This window comes from Corvus kubaryi, unplaced genomic scaffold (assembly GCF_017639235.1).
Source record: "Corvus kubaryi isolate FWS band 111438036 unplaced genomic scaffold, C.kubaryi_AGA036_p1.0 37284, whole genome shotgun sequence".
Taxonomy (NCBI): domain Eukaryota; kingdom Metazoa; phylum Chordata; class Aves; order Passeriformes; family Corvidae; genus Corvus; species Corvus kubaryi.
Window position 1 is genome coordinate 2,959,941 of NW_024581088.1, and position 20,385 is coordinate 2,980,325.

The 20,385-nt window shown below is 45.1% G+C and overlaps 1 protein-coding gene across 2 annotated transcripts; it reads right to left on the bottom strand.

The window, feature by feature from the left end:
- Positions 1–4,394: 4,394 nt before the first annotated feature.
- Positions 4,395–19,324, bottom strand: RCC1L (RCC1 like). 2 transcript variants are annotated; one of them, XM_042025872.1, is made up of 10 exons: positions 19,013–19,324; positions 17,711–17,840; positions 15,131–15,259; positions 14,224–14,290; positions 13,087–13,138; positions 11,407–11,491; positions 10,202–10,383; positions 8,701–8,785; positions 7,587–7,760; positions 4,395–6,208 (listed from the first exon to the last, which is right to left on the bottom strand). In XM_042025872.1, the coding sequence occupies exons 1-10, from the start codon at positions 19,277–19,279 to the stop codon at positions 5,979–5,981; spliced, it is 1,401 nt and encodes a 466-aa protein (XP_041881806.1). In that variant the 5' UTR covers positions 19,280–19,324; the 3' UTR covers positions 4,395–5,978. The 2 variants fall into 2 exon arrangements, with proteins under 2 accessions (XP_041881806.1, XP_041881807.1); XM_042025873.1 differs by having other exon boundaries at positions 4,429–4,546.
- Between the last annotated feature and the right edge of the window lie 1,061 nt (positions 19,325–20,385).

Genomic DNA, 20,385 nt, shown 5'->3' on the forward strand with positions numbered 1-20,385 from the left:
GATACAACTCTCCTTTCTTTCACCTACAGCCATGTTGGATGTCACTCACACACACACCAATTATGAAGGCCAGCAGACATCCCAGAGGCTCTCTGCTGTCCAGGTCCTGTCACTGGGTGTACCATACCCCTACAGACAGTACCCATCACCATCTCCATCCTCCAGCTGTTTCCTGGGAACCACCAAACCTGCCCTATCCTCTTCCCTTAAAATAAGAGGTCAGTGGGATGCTGCTAGTGTGTTTGCCAGACTTAGGTTCACCTGCTCACTGCAGAGTGCAAGATGCCCACGAGTCTGGACAGCCCCCGCAGAGATCCTGGCAGGGCACCCCCAGAGCCCTGCACCCCAGCAGTGGCAGGGAAGCAAACTCAGCCTCCTCATGGGCTATTTTAGGGCAGTCACTGTGGGTCCTGAGTCTCAACCAGCAGCGTGGTTGCACAGCACCATTGCCACATGGTCTGCAAGAAACAGGTGAACAACCTGTCTGAAGTGTGCAAGAAAAACCATGAAATCGGACGTATCATCACCCTATTACAGTTTTAACGATTTATAGTGGATGTTTAAAGGGAAGCAGCCCATCTACATAAACTGTAGTCAAGCATCTCCTTTTTAGTGTAGTGTAATCCATTGTTTACTCTTGTGCTCAAGTGTTAAAATGTTCATGTAAGAAATTACTGTGGTATTGTTAATCTGGAATGAAGTCTTAATGCAGAGTGCTGCCTCGAGGGTTTAATCCAGTAAAACAAAAACCCAAATAGATCAACACAGACACTGCCACACAAAGAACTGCCTGCAACTCCCCACAAAAGCAAATGGCATCTTAAGATAAGTAACAGGATGGAAGCTGTTGAACTGGTGCCAACCCCAAAGACACTGATGCCTTTTCGTGTAAGTATTTTTCTCACCTCACCTGCCCAGGCTCACACCTTTGAGCAGGAGGTGCTGAGGCACTGCAGGGAGAGGGAGGGAGACTCCAGCCCCTTGCAAAAAAACACTACAAAGATGTATTTTTGTGAGTCATGATGAAGCATGGTGAAGAAATGTTGTTTCAGGAGTATTTTGAATGCTGAAGGCTAATTATTAGTTCTCTGCCTCATCAGTTTTTGAAGGACCATGTAGAGAAAAGTCTGTTGTAACGCAGCCAAGTGCCTAAGATAATCTTTCTCTTACAGGTATTCATGTGTTTTATCCCCAGTGGGGCAGTCTGCTGACAGATGAGACCAGCCTTGCTGTGTGGGGGCTGCAGGGCAGCCCAGGGGCCATACTGCATTCAGCTCTGCAGCAGGGAATTGCTAGGACCCCTTGGGATGGTGGGATGTGGAAGCCTGAACTTGCGCAGGTGCACTTGGGCCTGAACCTCTCACCCACAGCTCCTCCAGTCCTCAGCCACTGTGGCAACCCTGCTCGGCCACTGCAGTGCTTGGAGCTGTTCATGCACAAGGTTCTGCACCAGGGGACTGTCCTGAAGCCCTTTTGGGCTATTTTAAGCCAAACACGCTGGTGCAGTGCTGATCTGAGTGCAAATCACTTGTGTAATCAATGCCAAATCAAGTAGGTTATTCTAGTTCTAATCTGAGCTGCTCCCCATGTGCATCCTTGGCCCATACACTCCCTCACTGCAGGTATATTTAGGGATGCAGGTATATTTGGGGCTGTCTACTTTGCCATACTTCGAAGGACAAAATGATGCAAAATTGCTTTGCAGTTCACAATGTTAGTGACCTGAAGCTACCCCTGCATGGCTGGGCTCCTGTATGGCCCTGGTCCTGCAGGAGGAGCACAAGCCACACAGGTTGGATCTACCTTCAACAGGCAAGGGGCGTGGTGGGGAATAGGGTATTTTCATTTTCTGAGCCAAGACTGAGCCCATCAGCAACAGCAGGAGCAGCTCTGTAAGAACTGTATTTTAGACAGGGGAAAAAACTGCTGCACAGCAGCAGCGAAAAGAAAGGAATAAGAATCTCTAACAGACAACCATGTAGATACAAAGGTCAGCAGAGGAGATGAAGGAGGCAGAAAAGTCAGGAGCAGGATTAAGCCTGGGAAGAAGGGAGAGGTGTGGGAAAGGCACTGTTAGACTTCTGTTTAGACATACTAATTCCTCATTACCTTGCTCTGTTTCATTGGCAATAAAATAATTTCCCCAACATGAGTCTGCTGTGCCCATGATGGTAACAGGTGAGGCCCTGCCCTTATTCCAACCCATATGCTTTCTTTCAGATTCTCTCTCCCTGTCCTGTTGATGGAGGAGGGATGACAGAGCAGGTTGGGGGGCACCTGGCCAAGATCAAAATGCTCCCCCCGCACTGTGAACAAAACATGGGTAAGTGCTGGTGCTTGCCAGACTGCCCTCACTGCCACTGACCTTGGTCCCACCAAGCAACATGTCTGAGAATGCCCACAACCACTATAATGAAGGCACAAACACCCTGCCTGCATTAAGTCATACAACACTTCTATTTAGAGCTGAAGACCTCACTGGCATCTCATTAACACACAGAATTTGCAATTTATTGCACAGCAAGAATGCAACACAAAGACTCAACCCAGCTCTTCAGAAGGCCCAGCCCCAAGGTGCATTGTCTAACAGCTGTGAATGACAGCAGCTGAGAGCCCAGCACTAATCAGCCCACCTCAACAGCAACATCCATGAAAAGAATTGTTTGCAACACCTTTCTTACCAGTTTTTGTTCTCCATGGTTTAATAAGCCTCCTCAAGTTGAAAGGGCATAGCTACTCCCATGAGGCCAACAAGACATGCTTGTGCACCACGAATTGCCCAAGTCACATGTAGAATCGGGTACAAATTAACGCCAACCAAATGGGAGTTCAGAGCAGTGAAGGTCTGCCAGTTTCAGAGTAGCTTTCTGTTCTGCCTCAACCCACCAAGAAATACCTGTTACACAGGAACGTCAACAACAACTCAAGAGATGTGTCTCTATTTCCCTGTACTTTGGTTCACCTTTCCTGTATTTTATGCAAAGCCCTTCAAAACTAATTTAATCAAAGTAAAGTTTACACACAGACTTTTGGCACAGAATTTCATCTAATGAAGCCAAAATGTATGTGGTGTCCCCTGGGGCCATGGATGCAATGCCTGACTACAACACTATCAGTCCTGCAGGTATGGAGGTGGCTCAGCTGACAGAAGTGGTTTCCTGCCACGTAAGTGTGAACCAAAATGCTGCAGTTTAAATGCAGATCTGATCAATGCATGAGCAGATCATGTTCAAGAATATTCCTATTACTACTGATAAAGATTTTATAATCACTTAATTGAAAATCTACTAGCTTGGATTTCACCAAAATAGTTTGCACAACTCTGCCCGATGTTTGGAGTGTTTCACAGGAGATAGTTTCCCATGCTTGGGTGTGAGACTGGGTAAGTGCCTGCTTCAGATACGCACAGCTGTTGCATCCCACCTCTATCAGCTTACTGCTGAGAAGGTACCAAGGAATGAAGCTCTGCTTCTTACCTATTAAGACTCCTCCTCCTGCTAAGCAATCCTGAAAACCCTAGCGAATTGTAACTGAGAGCCACCATACCACTGAAAACAGAAAGAGTGTAGGGAATCCCCAAAAAAATCAAAGGCAGTGATGTGTGATCAGCACAAAGAGACAAAGGTACCTGAGGGGCGGTGAGCACTGCTCACATCCATGCCTGAGCACTGATTTTGCAGGTAGCTGACTGGGACTTTGTTTCCAGCCTCCCTCAATAGGCTAGATGGGCTTCCATCACCATCCATCTGCTCTCCTGCACCACAGAGAGCCTGCTGTCCTATTTAACAGTACTTACCCCTGCAAACAGGTTCTTACTCTTTGAATGTGTTCCTTTGGTGTTCAGCCTTTAGCACTAACACAGAAAGCCTTTAACAGTCCATAGAAACATCACTGCCTCAAGGCCAGGGCTGTGCAACCACCCGTGCATCCAGTCTCTGCAGAGGACAACAGCCTGGGCACAGTGCAGCTGATGGTGGCCACTGAGGACAGCTGTGCTGGGCTTCAACAGCCAGCATGACCTCTCTTCCACATAAAAAATAGCAATAAAAAACCACCCAACATTTCCCTTGAGAAATAGTTTGGCTCTGCCCAACACTGACACTCCAGAGCTGGTGACAAGAAATGTCCACATGTCAATGTCCTGTGCTGTAGATTTCACCCCATGCCAGTCTTCCTTAAAGGAGATGCTCTTCATGCACAGAGGGGCTCACCAGCTTGGGGCTGGGCCTCAGGTTCTCTGGGAGCTCATCACGAACGAGCCAGAGCTCTCCTTGCATTTCCACACTCCTCGGGGAATGTGCTTCTTTCCTGCAGCCAGGCCAGAGCATTTCGATGATGCAGGGATGACAATAACCCAGACACTGATATGGCTGTCTCTGCTCACAGTCACTTGGTTTCATAGAATCAAAGAAGATCGTCACCAAGTCCCTGCATCGCCCTGGTACAGTGCTGAGGCCCAGCAGCATTCCTAGGTAAAAGACCTGACCATGCTTACCATATGATCAACTCCACATGCCACATCCACCACCTCACCGGGTACAGTCACCTGGATGAAACACATGAGAGAGTGGGTTATTTATCAAGCTGGTACTTTGCACCTGATACTTCCTATTTCTCATCCTCCCCCTGCTCAACATGCCAGCTAGTTTCACAGGGATTTGTACCAATGCAAGTGCCAACTTAAAAGCACAGAAAGAGCAAGATTCAGCACCAGGCAGGCTTGTGCATTGAGCTGTGAAATATTCCTCTTTCTCCTTCACAGAAGCACATAAAGGTTTGGAAGGAGAAAGAAGAGCAGGCTCACTAGCAGACAGTGAGGAGATTGTAGCCTCAGCCCATCTGTTCAGCAGCAGAAGCAGCACGACTGAACAGAGCATAATCTAGACATTAGGAAGAGGATCTGCCCAAACACCACAGGGATTTGCCTCTTCTCTCATCAGCAAGAACTGGAACAAGGCAAAGGCTCAACTCAGCCTAAGGCAGTTTGTGCTTTGATGCTAAGAGAGCAGCGCCTCACTCCTGAAGTTACAGCTTATTCACTTAAAAGTGACTTCAAACTTCAGGAAAGCAGAGTCTAAAAAAGCGAGATGTTCCTTAGAGCTAAGAGAGAGGACAGCAGCTAGTTCTAGAGCAGGAGGTCACAGACAAGGATCCCAGCACATTGCCACAGTACTGTCAGACAGGAGCTGGCTGTCTGAAAGAGCATAACCCCCAATGTTCACATTTGGGGAAGTGAATTCAGAGATTCCACTCAGCTACAGCACTGTGATTTTAGGCAAATGTTCAAGAGCTGGTCTGGCTTTGTTCATTTTTAAACAAATAAGAAAGCATACTACAGAAGCACATTTACTGCAAGTTCAGATACAATGACAGGGACTCCAGGGTGGTCCAACTGATTGCCTCCCTCATCTCCTACTCGGCCTTCCTGAAGACCACGAGCATCTGTGGTCTGGATCTGGAGAATGCTGAACTCCAGAGCCAAAGACTCTTCTACATCCAATGAGTCTGGCTCTCAGAGCCACCTGGGAGGAAGCAGTGGAACTGGAAGCACTGTGAAACAGCTACAAATATGGTTAAGTAAGGATCTCCTACTGTAAGCTGACAGTCAGCCCAATGACCCACCACCACAAGTGGGAAGGAAGCCCACCATTATGTGGACCTCTAGCCACTACAGACCAAAATGTTCACCTAATTTAGGTGAGTAATGATTCGGACAGATGACCAATACTGATGATTTTCTTTGCAGCACATACAAAGAGAAGCACAGGTTAGAAGGGGAAGGAAGAGGCAGTAGGGGTAGCAGGCAGATGACAGTGGACAGGAAGGAGATGAGAACTGTTTAGATGTGGTGGCACAGCACCAGATGCTGTTTTAGGATTCGAAATCATTACTGGCACAGCAGACTAAAAGGTTTACTGAGTACCTCCATCCCCAAGCAGGCTACACAAGGACCTCTGGAAAACAAAGCACTTCTACAGTCATTTTAGGCTTTCACTTCTTTCAGAATTACTCAACACAGCAAATTGCAGCAAAAAAACACATAGCAAATGATAGTCCTTTTCCTTAGGATAATAAAAACTAGCCAAAGAATGTACTCTTGGCCTTAATACCACCATCCTTACTCTCCACGGGAAATACTGGTCTTCCATTCTTCCAGTTCCCAGGCACCCTCTTAGATTCTTCCCCCATACAAACAATTCTCCTCTGTCTACACAGGATAAAAAAAAAATAGAAAAGAACTGAGTCATTAAAAAGGAAGAATTCTATTTGTGATGCTGGCAAATGTGGCTACAGTGATTCTGGGAGTACACAGGGTTATACAAGCAGTATGACAGCTATTAGATTTGCTTCAAGGTACAATGAATGTACTTGTGTTTGGAGAAAATGATGCCTAATGAGCAATACAAGAAGCAAGTTCTGTGCACAAGTCTTTGTTTCCCCCTCTTACAACACTTGCTTTGGAATTTTATTTGAAGAAAGAGTGCAGCAGCAGAAATTCCAGGGAATCATTTGTGAGGTGAATAATTTGTGCTGAAAGTTAAGACAACTGCAGCTGATCTGTATCAGCTATCAGCAGAGCAAATCCAGTAATTTGGCAGTGAGAGCTGTCCCAAGCCATCACCTAGGGACTGCTTATTTGACTGCCTGACAGAAGTGACCTTCTAATGACAGCTAGAGAAAAGCAAAAACTTGTGCTCAGCAGAGTCAAAGAGTTTTAAGCTCCTCAGGAAAACACACACATCTCAGAAGTGTCTGGATCAGCTCCACAGCAGAGACAACTAAAATACAATCTATAACATAACATATAACAATTTATATAAATAACAATGTAATCAGAGCACCATTTCTAACTCTTTCTGAATACCAAGGGGAGCCCACTTAAAAGCACCCTGCAACCAAACTGACAGTGTCACACATACCACTTACCCCAAAGGACCCAGCCCTGGCACTTTTCCCGGCTGGCAGCTGGATCTCTGAACTGCTGCCTGATGTTAAATGACTTTCAAATTTCAAACCCGTCAAAGGCTGGGAACCCACACAGGGTGCACAGAGCACAGTATCATACCCTTTGCGTATTAAATGCTTGGGTCTGCCCACCTGCGGCTGCTAACTCAGTTGGCCAGAAATGCCAAGAAACTCTGGTATCTAGCTTCACTTAGACTCAGTTTTAGTTTGTTCATTTATCACATAAATTTCTGCTGCTGCTAAAGTGCAGCAGACTGATTCTATTTCCTGATTCTATACAGGGAAATGAAAAAAACCTTCTGGATTTTCTGTTTGAGAAAAGTTTTTTTTTGTCTTGGACAAATAACACTTTCTTAATGAAAGCATAAGTTAGCACAAAACACAGGCCAGAAACCATGCTGACACCTGTAAATGTGCTGTCTGGCTCCCTGATGCTGCATTCCAGTGTGTCTTCAGTTTCAAGAAAGATGGGTGCACTTTCTATGGCGTGGGGGTTTTTGTTTGGGTTTTTTTTTGTTTTGGTTTGGTTGGGGTTTTTTTGGGGTTTTTTTTTTCTTTTTTCTTTTCTGCAAGTAACACAGCAACATGACCTCTCCATGATAGTAGGACGAGAAACTTACTTGTAAGTGCCGCAAATTGGCTGAGTCCACAGCGAACGTGAGCAACACGGATGTCCGGACTGAAGTCTGACCAGCCAAAAAGGCTGGGTGGGATCATCTCTGGCACCGCTGTCTCTGTTAGGTTTGGTCCTTTCCCAAGAATTCCATATCCCCAGACAAAAACATTTCCTTCCTCTGTATTACAATAAGAACACATTCTGTAACAAAGTCTGTGCTTGTGAAATTCATGCCATGACCAAGAGTTAAATCAGAACCAAAGGGATATTTTCCTTTCTTCCAGCTCAGTCTAACACTTTTTGATTATTTAAAATCTGCAAATAATGCATTCCCATCCAAATGCCTCAACTTTTTCCTAAGCTATGCAAGCAAATCACGGCTTTCTCCTTTGACGCATGCCCAAACCAGCAGCTGGCTGTCACTCTGCCTGGCATTCTGCCTTAAGCTGGGTGCCTGGGAAAGGCAGCAGTTGGGACAGCATAAGAAAGAGTAAGTTTCTCTGTCAGCTAGCTCTGCTCCTTTCATACTAGAAGCTCAAGTATCTGGTCATCACAATAATCCCATTATAAATATGAACATCTTCCTTGAGATAATCCTTCAAGAAAGTAATACAATCCCTTCCCTCATTCCTTCATGCAGCAACCCTCCAGCTATGCTCCCCAGCCACTAACAGTCCAAAGAACAGTCACTAAGGACCTGCTGCACAGTTTCACTGTTCTCAGAACTTTCTACTTTCCATCGTAGTTCATGATTTATAAACATGTCGGATTCATAAGGAGTCTGAAGGGTTCTACTTTCTCTCAAGTGTTGCCCTACTTCCTCCCTATATCCATACTCATTATAGGCCTGTATGACCAGCAAAAGAGATCAGAAGAGCAAACAGCTGCCATGCTCTTGCTCTAGTCTGCAGAAGCACTCACAACAGCACACACTGGAAGCAGTGCTCTGCACTAGTGAAAACAACTTCTCTAGTACATTCTTAAATCACATATTTCTCAGTCTCCCAGCTTTCCACAAAACATCCAGTATCTCCCCGTTTCCAGAAAACAGGATACTTGTTTCATAATGTTACAATCCACCTGTTACGCAGCCTTGCACTAAAGTGGCACTAACTCACCTGTTAGCACAACATTGCCAGTCCCTCCACAGGCAGCCTCCTTTATCTTCCCAATCTTGAATGGCAAATGCCTGGGAACATTCACCTGTACAAGATTGCAGAAGAGTTGTTAGAGACAAGGTAAACTGCAAACCAGACATACATTTTAACCTGTTCTCTAGTTCTGGTTAAAGCTTACATACACTGGATTCCTGATACAACCTTTATTGCCTGAATAATGAGTGCATGTCCCAAAATTAAAAAAAAAAAAAACCTACTGGAAATTCATTAAGGCGAGGACAAGGTAGAAAAAGTTACCTACTGGAAAGCTTATATGCATGGCAACAAGGCTGGGAATGACTAATATCTGCTTCTTATCCCTGGCTTTTAAAGTCAAACACAATGGGGAAGTCAATAGGTGAGCGTGTCTTCAAGTTTTCACAGTGGATTAGATCACTAAAATTCAGTCTGCAGTGGCATTTTTTAACATACTAGGGAAAAATCACTTGAAGCAAATTGCACTTATTTGGTACAGTCCAACACAACAGATACATACACAGCTTGACACATGTAAAGAGCAATCTTTGATTTCACAGCTCTGCCATTCTACACTTTGGATTGCATCTATATTTTAGCTAAGACTCTCATTTTTGGCAAACATGTCATTCATCCATTTCAGATGCCACCGACCTCCATCATGCACCCAGCCAGGAAAACTGTTATACTGCATGACCTGATTGTTGTCCTCAGGCCTTATGGGTTTCGGCATTTAGCCTTACATTAAGGTTACATCAGGAGAGGCACAGGAAATAAAGCTTTCTAAAATTTTGCTAAAGCTATTCTAATACAATTGTCTGCTCTTAGCCATCTGCCAAGAGTAGCTTGAGTATTGATTAATTTCCTGACTCCATTTCCTAAAGTAGCTGTAACATGACACCAACTGCCTAGTTACCTCAGTAGTACAATGCCTAGTGTGAAGTCAGCACTCTACCAATGCCCCATGTAAGTTTACTCAAAAAAAACCTCTTATCTGTGAGACACTGGAATTTGTTTAGGACTCAGTTATAAACCCACAAAGGATGTCCATGAAAAATTCACCAGCGTACAGGTTGACTAGAAGGGACTTCCAAGGGCCAGCACTATGCTCAAAGTAGGACCACTTGAAATCCTACATTAGCCAGCCAAAAAACTAATTCCTGTCCTGAAATTAGCCAAAGTACTTGAGCTGGGTCTCAATTTGGTGCAAAGTCCATGGGATGGAGAAAAAGAACATGGAGTTCTTGGACTAACAAACTGGGGTGAGGTGACACAAGCCTTTGTCTATCAAAGCAGGGAAACATACTGCCCCTAAAGCTACACAAAAGTGTCAGGTCGGTTTTGTAAGATTAGGTAAAAGCAGCCTGCTAGTGATGTTTGTGTCTGCTGTCAAAAGCATCCAGAACAGGGAGAAGCATGTAATTTTTAACTCTGTGTACAGCAGCTGAACTGAAACACATAAAAACACACCCTCAGGTCAACTGACCTGTGTGGTTTCTGTGACAGATGCCAACTGCAAGTATTCTGAATTTCCCCAACCAAAGACATCTCCTTCATCTGAAACAGCCAGACAACAGTCCCCATAGGAAGAGACCTGGATAATGTTTACTCCAGCAATGTCACCATGCAACTTAGTAGGAACACTGGTGATGTTATAGTGTCCAAGACCTGAAAAGAAAAAAAGTAGAGATTATGAAGAATTTGTTTCCAGGCACACTTTTAATGCCTGCATAGGACCACTTTTGTCATGTTATAACAAAATCACCCTTCCTCTGAAATAAATCTTTCTGTCCATACTCCTTAATTACCAGCTGCAACAGACAAGTAGCCACAAACACCACTTCTACTAGCCAAAGCCACGTCTCTGGAGTACACAACAACTTCACATAATCACACCCCGAAGAGTGTCATATCTCTTGTCTGCACGGACCAAAGTGCTTGAAGAACAATAACCAATCCAGGCAGATATCCCAACAGAGATGAAGTTTCACAAACTGGCTGCATCCTGACTTCTGCAAGGAGAGCCATGAGTGACAGCACACTGCAATCAGTTAGACAACAGCAGGGGAGATGGCAAAAGAGGCTGAGAAGCAAATACTTTACATGACAAATTGCTGCCTGGAGAAGAGACCAGAATGTAGGTGACAGAAAGCTGGGTTACAGTATATTGGTACGAAAGAATCATGGGAAGAACTCAGCTTTGGGAGCAGCAAAAGGAATAAACAGTAGGAATGACTGTGAGGAGGAAGTTCTCTGAAGCAAAAGCCACCATGCAAAGGGCCTGCCCAAGAATCCCATGCTAAAACATGCAGCAGCTACCAAAGCGCTCATCAGTTCAAAAGAGCAGAACAGACCCTGAAACAAGAATCAGGAAGGCAAATCCGCCACCAAACTGAAGAGCAAAGCTGCCCATGTCCACTTCCACATCCTGTCAGAAGCTTTAAACAGCAGATACACCCTCCTCCGACTGCATGCTTGGATTGCCAGGGCAGCATCCTAAAGGTCTTCAAAAACTGAACTGGATTGTCTCAGTTTGGTTACACAAGAGTACTGAAAACATCTACACACGTGGGAACATAGCAGCCCCTTTCTGTCCACACATGCATGACAAATACACATCACAACTTCTCAATTAGGACAGCTTGCTCTATTCATCAGTTCCCTGAAAAGCAAGCTGAGCTGAGTTCCTACCTGTTTGTCCATCAGCTCCCCATCCACATGCATAGATTGTACCTTTCTTGGTTCTAAACAGACTGTGGTCCTGCCCACACACAACCTGCACACAAACAAAATGTCAGAGCTAGTCAGGAAAGGTCACATGTTCAGACTATTTAATGAAGCGTTACCAGCAGATAAATTGAGCAATGAACCTCTATAATGTCCATCAGTTCAGATTTTGACCTTTCTCTCCCGATCAAATGGCTCTAGAGAAAGGGCCAAGAACTACAAGATACAACACAGAAAACAGCAGAATTTTCTTTATGGAAAGTGATGCTACAGTCAATTTGTTCTAAGATCCAAAACAGGAAAAGAAAGCTCGATTCAGCAGTACAACACAATGAAACAGAAAAGAGTAAGAAAGAGCTCTCCCTTCACAGGATGCTAACCACACAATTATTGATGCCAGCTACAAACTGCTATGGATTCTTTGCCATGTAAGCACTCCAGGCACACAGCTGTTCTCAAATCTACATTTATGTTGAACTAGCCATCATGTTTGCCATAGGCTTGGCACGCATTAAAGCCAAGCAAAAAGCCATTCAAAAGCAGCCATTAAAAATTAACCAAAGATTAAAGGGATTTAATCATCAAGTTAAGAGAGTGACTAACAATATTAAGCACATAACTGCTGTTATCAAAGTACAAACAGGTACAGAGTATTCAACCCCCCTGGGGAAAAAAAAAAAAGTGAAAAGTCCAAACAGAAGTTTACAAGCCTAATTCAAAACAGTTTCAGGATGAACCACAGCACAGTCTCATCAGGTGGACATAAATCAATGACCCTTCCTTGGAACGGGAGCATTGTTTGCCCACAGAGTATGGCTACAGGGCCACAGACATACCAAGAAACTGCTCCTGTGCCTGAGAATACTGCAGCCATGGCCGGTTTTTCTGCTGCCCTGCAGTCTCTTGCTCTCCTAGGAACCTGACCCAGAGAAATGCCGGCTAGTCTAAGTGGATGGTTTCACATCTCATCATTTTTGAAATGGCAAAGACAGAATTCAATCTCCTAAGCAATATAAAAGTGACAAAGGGGAACAAGAAATCACAACAGGAAGAGAGTAGTGGAGTGGAGAGCCCAGAAATGGACACAGTACTCTAAGTGTAGCTGAGCAGAAAGGAAGAATCACCTCCTTGACCTGCAGGCAACACTCCTCCTAATGCAGCCCAGGGTATCATTAGGCTTCTCTACAGCAAGGGCACATTGCTGGGTCATGGTCAACCTGGTGGACCCTAGGGCCTTTTCCGCACAGCTGCCTCCCAGAAAGTCAGCCCATAGTGGTGTCTGAAATTGCTCTTCACCAGCAACAGGACTGGCCCTTTCCACTGCTGAACTTGATGAGGTTCATGTAAGCCCATTTCTCCAGCCTCTGGATGGCAGCACTACCCTCTGGTTTATCACTGGTTCAAAGACACTCCTCAGAGTTGTATATCATCTGCTATCTGCTGACGGAACACTCTGTGATCCAGATCACTAGTGAAAATGTAAACAGGATTGGATCCCGGATCCCTGGGGTATAGCACTTGTTACTGGTTTCAACTTAGCTTCGAGCCAATGACTGCCACCCTCTGAGCTCAGCTGTTCAGCTGTTTTTCAATTCTTTTCAGGACTTTCTCAATTCTTTTCAGGAGTTCAGATGATCCTCTTACCTGGACAACTCTGCTGTCAAATTCCTTCAGCTGATGAATGAGATGGCTTCCACTGGACACCAAACAACCACCAAGAAGAGAAAAGGCAACACAGAGGATTTCAGAAGACTGCAACTGAAAAACACAAAGGTAACCTGCCTCTACTGAAAGCCACTTTACTATCACAAGTAGAGAAATTTGTTCACATATAGTTTCACTGCAAAATATCTGCATGAAGAAGGAACATAATTCTACATTCTCTTATTTAGGAAGTTAAGAACTGTCACTTTTTAAATATAAGCTCTTGTGGGAATTGGGGGTAGGAGGAACTCTCAAAGACAGTCCCTAGTCTAGAACAAGCAGAGACACTATGAAATACTGTAGTACCCACATAAACACTACACTTAACTAGAGATAAATCAGATATCCCAGAGTACAGTGTAGGGCTAACATCCCTGTCACTTTTTCACAATACCAGGAATTATGAATAATGCAATGACTGACTTCCAGTATCAAGACTAACAAATGCTACCTAATTACAGCTATTTTCTCAAACTTTACTGACCAAGTGTTCTGGATTACAGACAGAACAATGAACGAGGCTTTTTTTAGTCCTGCTAGGCAATCAGAAACTCAATATATTCCCACTATTCACTTACTCTATCACACAGAGCACTTTGAGCATATGCTTCGGTGAGACCCACAAAAAACCCAATCAAGGAAAAGCACTACAGACTCAGAGGCAGTTGCAGCAGAGACTTAACAAGAGGATGCCTCTTTCCTAAATGGCACTTCTAACACTCTGAGGAACAGCACATGCACTCTGAGCAGCTAAAGGGAGAAAGCCCAACTATAACACCAATTACCTCAAGCAATTTATGAAGGCTGGGTTCTCTGACTATGCCCTGCAAGAACTGTCCCATGCTGACATTCTTTTGTCTCATGAATGTGGTCAGCAGAGTGCTAGTGCCCAGCCTGGGTTCAAAGTCAAGCCGCTTGTATGACACCTGCAGCACAAAAGCCTGTTCTCAGACTCCTTAATCTTAAATGGCATGCTTATACTACTAGACCTTTTCCACCTTCAGGCTTTTCTGCAGGGTTGTTTTCTTGCAATTATGTTTTCAACATTAACAAAGTTCAGGATCTTTGAATTCTCACCTGTAAATTTCATCTTCAACAACCTTCCGGCCACACTGTCCATAAGAATTGTTTCCCATTGTGAAAACTGAAAACCAATGATAAAACACACTAGTTTTATTACTGCCCAATCCCCTGAAAGCCTCTTTTCAGGTCCACAAAATATTTTCATGTGGTTCTAAGTCTGAAAGGTAGAGCACAGCAACGTAAAAATTGGCACAAGCTTTTTTCAAAGTAAGTCCACTCGAATTAAAGTGACTGAATCCATTGTCACCAACAACACCCAGCAGTATTGTTGCAGGCACAGCAGCAGTACCTGGAGCCCAATGTCTGTCAGGAATTGCCTAGTTCATCCTGCTGTTGTCAAGGAGACTCAGAAATAGATCAGCATTTCCACAAGAGTGCGAATCAACCAACCAACCAGCTAACCCACTAAGAAGCTGCACTGGATCATTCGGTGCAGCACTGGAGCCACTGCACCAGAGAGTTCCCAGAGATGTGGAGCGACAATCCACGATCAGAATCTTCTCTATAAAGGAGTATTAATTAATTGTTTTTATAAACAAAGCACTCTGGGGCTTCAAGGGGAAGTAACACAGGAGTACGAGCACAGTCACCCAAATCTGTGTTCAAAAACACATCTGAGTGAACAAGACAAACAAGCTGCAATCAGCCAGGCCTGGGGCTAGAGAAACAAATCTTGTAGTAAAAAAGCTCCCAGCACATCTACAACTTGAGCCAAGCAGAGCTCATAGCTCTCCCTCGCAGAAGTAATCCCACAAAGGCCAACAGCTGCCTGCATTCCATTTACAGTGCAGACAGCCCACCTGGGATCTAGTTCGAAAGGACAGAAGACAATTTTTTTCAAGCTTTTAGTAAAAGCATAGCCAGGCATCCCTTGACATCATCAGCACAAACAACACTGTACCTCCTTCACTATCTGTCAGGACCAGGGAATGGGCTCTCCCACAGGACACTTGCAAGACCCGAGTTTGCTGCGGCTTCTCCAGCGGTAATGGAATTGGAGATGGTTCCAAGACATATTCATAGCCCTTAGCTTAAGAAAGGGAGAACAATTTTAAGTCAGTAGCTTCCACAAAGTAAATTCAACATATATTTGCTGATCCTGTTGTAGATTCACACACTCACTTCTGCTTTGTTATAAAAGCAGATGCATTTTAGAAAGCCAAGATACTAACCAAAGAGGCTGACAGGGATTTATCACAGAGGGAGGGAGAAGGTGAAAGCCATGGAGACAGCTAAAGCCAATAATCACCGCCTAAACAAAAGTCCACCATACCTAGAGGGTGAATGTTATTAAGGCTTCAGGTAGCAGAATTGTGAAACTGACGCTTTCATCTACTTGTTCAACCACTTTGGTGAATACAGCTGGATTACCAGAGCTTAACATCATGAACAAGTATTCTGTGCAGCTGGGGATATTGCAAACAAGGTACAAGAGCAACAATCACAAAAATCAGGAAAAGTAAACAAAAAAATCTTAGTACTTCGTATTTAAAGAACAGTAGATTACAGGCACTTTCAGAAATAAGGAATGCAAGAAAGACTACACAGGCTAGGTCCATAGGGAATGAGACATCTAACATTTATGAAAAATGACATGCTGTACTTTAAAAAGACTTAGCAACTTGAAGAACATTTAACCAGTTACAGTCAACTGGGACAGGGGGGGAGGGGGAAGAACAGTAAAACATAAATCAATGCTAGGGAAAAGTTCAAGGGGAGATAAAAAGCCTTGATCTCAAAGTCACTGCAATAGGTGAAATCAAATCCCAGAGGACCCAAAGCAGTATTGTACACAGGCAGCAGTGTTTTACTGGTTCTCACTGCCTTGAATAAAAATAAAAACAAAAAAACCCCCACCCAAATTAAAAAAAATAATAAATTAAAAAAGCTACACATGGTCTTTTGCAGTAAGACACTACTGGATGTGAGGACAGGTAGCTTGCCAATGGTGGGCATCTGCCATGCAATAGAGCAGGAGCTAAAAGGCAGCCAACTCTCTACATGTCTAGAAACACTTGGAAGTCACAAAGCAAAAAAACTTTTTCCTCTCTCTGTTCCCTTCAGCAGAAAGACACAAGCTACTGGGACCTGTAGTAACCATCACTGACAGCTGAGGGGATTTGGAGAAAAGAGACAATGAGGTGGCTAAGGAACATGGGGGTGAGTGTGAAATATCAGTAGTTTGGATACAACCATCTCAAAGTCAGAAGGCTGCAAATTCCCTTGAAAATGAAGCATCTACATCAACACAGTGTTGGAAGCAGCAGGCACCAAAGCAATGAGCGAAACATCTCAAAAGAAAACTTGCCTGGGGGACATTAAACATGGAGCAGTAGCAATCCCAAAGATCTTCAGCACATTTTCAACCGATCTTGCCAAACACACTCTTACTTAACACGGCTTGAACGGCAAAACTATTTAACCTATTTCTGGATTCTCTGACAAAAATAATCTCCAGGTCAGAAAAACAACGTAATTGCAAGACACTCCTGAGACAGCAGCATGTACAGAACTAAGACCCACCAAGAGCTGAAACCTTTAAAAGCAGAAGTGAGCACAAGTTTCTGCAGCCCCTGCATTTTGCAGCTGCTGTTTAAGCACACACTTGCTATGTGTACACACTCTTACAGAACTACCCAGTGTGCCAGCACAAAGCAGCACCATTCAAACCTCAACATGCTGCACTGTAGCTGAAATTTTCTTTTGCTTCTCCACAAAGTTCAATCTTCTGCCCATATCAGACACACCCTAACTTCAGAGATTTACATGCTTATACACCACAATGAGAAAAACTGCTTTTATGGTGATTTTCCTCAACTGTTTATGGAAGAATGTCTACACAGTCAGCCATTCTATGAGGAAAGTTTGTGTTTTTCCTATCTGTCTTTGGTGGAAGGTGGCAATGTTCTGCACAGAAATCATCATCTTAAACGAGTTTGAGAGCCTGGTGTAAGACAAAATTACCGAAAACATATTTTTCCTTCAAAATGCAACTTGCTATTAAAATAATTTTAAAAGAAACCCTACACCTTCCACAAAAACCCCACTGACTGTATAAAAAAAACTAACTGGGGAGGGAAGGAGGACTAAAGGACTTTAGTTTTTAAGTGCAAAGGCAGCAGAAGTGAGCAAACTGTCCTGCCAAAATACCTTTATTAACTAGACTGTGTCTACTATCAAACTATAGATTCAAAGCCACAAATTAACCAACATCACACTTTGCAGAATAAATAGCTACATTCCTGTCCGGATGAAACTGGCAAGTGCAGCGTACAGAACTGAGGCACACATTGACCAATTACAAAGCACACAAAAACACAGATAAATTTCAGAAAAAGATCTGCTTAAAAAAATAAAGCACAGCCTGGGACTGCATCAAAGCCTCCTGATGTTTTTCACACTTCCAAACACATGAAGTTTCCTGTACCACAGGCATACAGCAGTGCCAATCTGTAAGTTTTTAAAACACTTAAATCCTTACTTTGATCTCTTCTGCTTCTCTGGAATCCAAGCTGGGAGTCCTTGTTGAGCCCCATGCCCCACACTTTGGTGATGTCTCTGGTATTAGAAGCCAGCAGTGTGAACCCATAACCGCAGGCAGCAGACGTTATCTTTGAAGACAGACAAAACCCACACTATTCAGTTAGAAACTGTGGCTTAGAAAAGCAAATTTCACTCCACGCTACTTGTTCATCAGCATTCATTCATTAAGATACATGCACATGTAGCCCAAATTCATTACATGTATGGTCTTGCAAAAATTATCAGAAACAGTCTTCTGTGACAAGCACAATGGTGAAAACTCAGGTCCAACGTTTTTGCCTTACAGCTTTGGTTTTGTGTGCATACATCTTTATTTCTGTGTTACCTTGGCCCACACAACACCACAGAAAGACCTGTTTGCTGACCTGCATCCACAGATTAAAAAAAAAACACCAAACCAAACCAAACACAGAAAGATATAGAGATATTAAGAGAATAACATGTTTTACTCCTTTTGACAAAAAAAGCGCCCAGAATAAGAGCCACATAAGGAGCAACGGTGGTCACTTGGTTTGTTCGGCCTGAAGAAATGGGAGACCGAGGTCAGATCTCACTGGGGCCTGCAGCTCCTCCCGAGGGGCAGCTCCGATCTCCGCTCTGGGACCAGGGACAGGACCCGAGGGAACCGCAGGAGCTGTGCCACGGAAGCCTTAGATCGGGTATCAGGGAAACGCTCTTTCCCCAGAGGGTGGTCGGGCACTGAGTGGTCACGATCCCAAGGCCTCAAGGAGCGCTTGGACAAGTCTCTCGGGTGCAGAGTGGGATCGCTGGGGTGTCCTGAGCAGGGCCAGGAGCTGGACTTCATGATCCTCCCGGGTCCCTTCCAACTCAAGATACTCTACGAACGCTCTGACTTTCTCTGCACTAGACAGCAGAACACGCGTGAAACACGTAGGCAAAAGAATAACATGATTTTCAACACAAGCTTCCCATTTGTCAGGTGGGAGAAGCCACGGACCCACTGAAAGAGGCCCATTTTATCTGGCAAATGCTCTTCAGACCCTAGCTCTCTAATGCCTCTGACAAAATTACAAATACATATTTTCTAAACTATATGCTGCTGCAGTTAAAACAGTAATCATCCCAAGCAATACCACTATATGGATAAAAAACACTGAATCATGGCAAAGCCTTCAAACCCGATCCACTAACGCCGTTCTCGGCTGCGCTAAGCCCTGACCAAGCTCCGGAGGCCGGGGGAGGGGGACACGCTGTCTCTACTTTATTGATGAAAGCCCACCTTCTCCTCTGTCTCCAGGCGGTACGGCGTGGGTTGGATGCGCCGCGGCTTCTTCCAGCCCGCGTCCGGCCTCACGAAGCTGGGGACGCCCAGGGCGCCCGAGTAGCTGAAGCCCCACACGAACACGCGGTCCTTGCGCCTGGCCGCCTTCCCCGCGTACTGGAACACCGGGGCGGCCTCCTCGGCCTCCCGCAGCTGGCGGGTTCTCGGCGGCCCCGCCGCCACGCCCAGGCCCCTGCAGAGCAGCCGCCGCGCCACCCCCGCCATGGCTTCCCTCAGGCCGCCGCCATCTTGCCTCTCCCCCACACGCGCGCCCGCGCAGCGTCACCGCCCCAGCGCGCACGCGACCGGCGGCGGCGTCGCCGCGCGCTTCTCTTAAAGGGGCCACACCGCCCTTTGAAGGGCCCACACTCCCCCAGAGCCTGAGCTAGATCTGGACCTGCCGCCGGACCGGAGCGTGCAGCCAGGCCCAAACTCAGATCTAAACCTACGCCCAGACCTACACCTAAATCTAAACACACCCCCAGACCCTAATATGGACTTAGACCCAGAGCCAAACCACTGTCAAGAAAATTAATCCACAAACAGCAGAGGTTTATGTCCAAAAAGGACACAGAGGAGTCCTGTAACTTTATTTGAATAAAGGGAGAGGCCATGGGGTATTTCCCATGGGGTCTCTCAAGTTGTTGGAGGACAAAGCCTTCTTTTTATCCTAATATTCCGGCTGCATTTCTTTCTCTCTTCCCCCATTGGCTGAGGTACTTGAGAGGTACAGGCTTCCTGAACCACCTAACACAAACCCCCTTTCTAATGTGTATCCCCGCCCCCCTTTTCTTCTTCCTTGTGTCTCTGTTCTTTTTCTCTAGGTCCAGGGATTTAGCTCGGCCTTGAGTGAGTAACAGTTTGTGTCAATTAGTGGAATTCCTATGGAATTTATGGTTCCTCCCATTGCTTCTTTCACCTCTCAGTATCTGGCTTTATCTACCAGCAGACCCACAGTTTGTTTGTAAAGACAAATCTATCTCATTCCTTTCACTAAGATCAAAACTCAAACTCAGGCCCAAACCTACATGTAACACAGACCCATTCCAAACCCAAACTGAGATCATACCCAAACCCAGCCCCATCTGGCACAGCGATGACAGGGCTGGCTGTGGTGGCAGCCAAATCCTGCCGTCCCACCATACTCCCTGTGTGAAGCAGCCCTATCCCAACATCGAGCCCTCACTTTCCTCTTGAGGGAGCCAAGCAACCAACTTCCAGGAGGAAGCTGCTGTCCTTTCATCCCCCAAACTAAATTTCCTCACTGCCAGCATCTTTTGCAAGATCTGCCCAGGAGAAACACCTTTCCCGCCGCCACGCCCACACTGCTC

Coding starts and splice junctions, on each gene's coding strand:
- RCC1L (XM_042025872.1), bottom strand. CDS start 19,279: ATGGCGGGGGTGGCGCGGCGGCTGCTCTGCAGGGGCCTGGGCGTGGCG. Junction 11,492..13,086: donor TTGACAGCAGAGTTGTCCAG/GTAAGAGGATCA, acceptor GTTTGTGTGCAG/GTTGTGTGTGGGCAGGACCA. Junction 10,384..11,406: donor GGGAGCTGATGGACAAACAG/GTAGGAACTCAG, acceptor TTTTCTTTTCAG/GTCTTGGACACTATAACATC.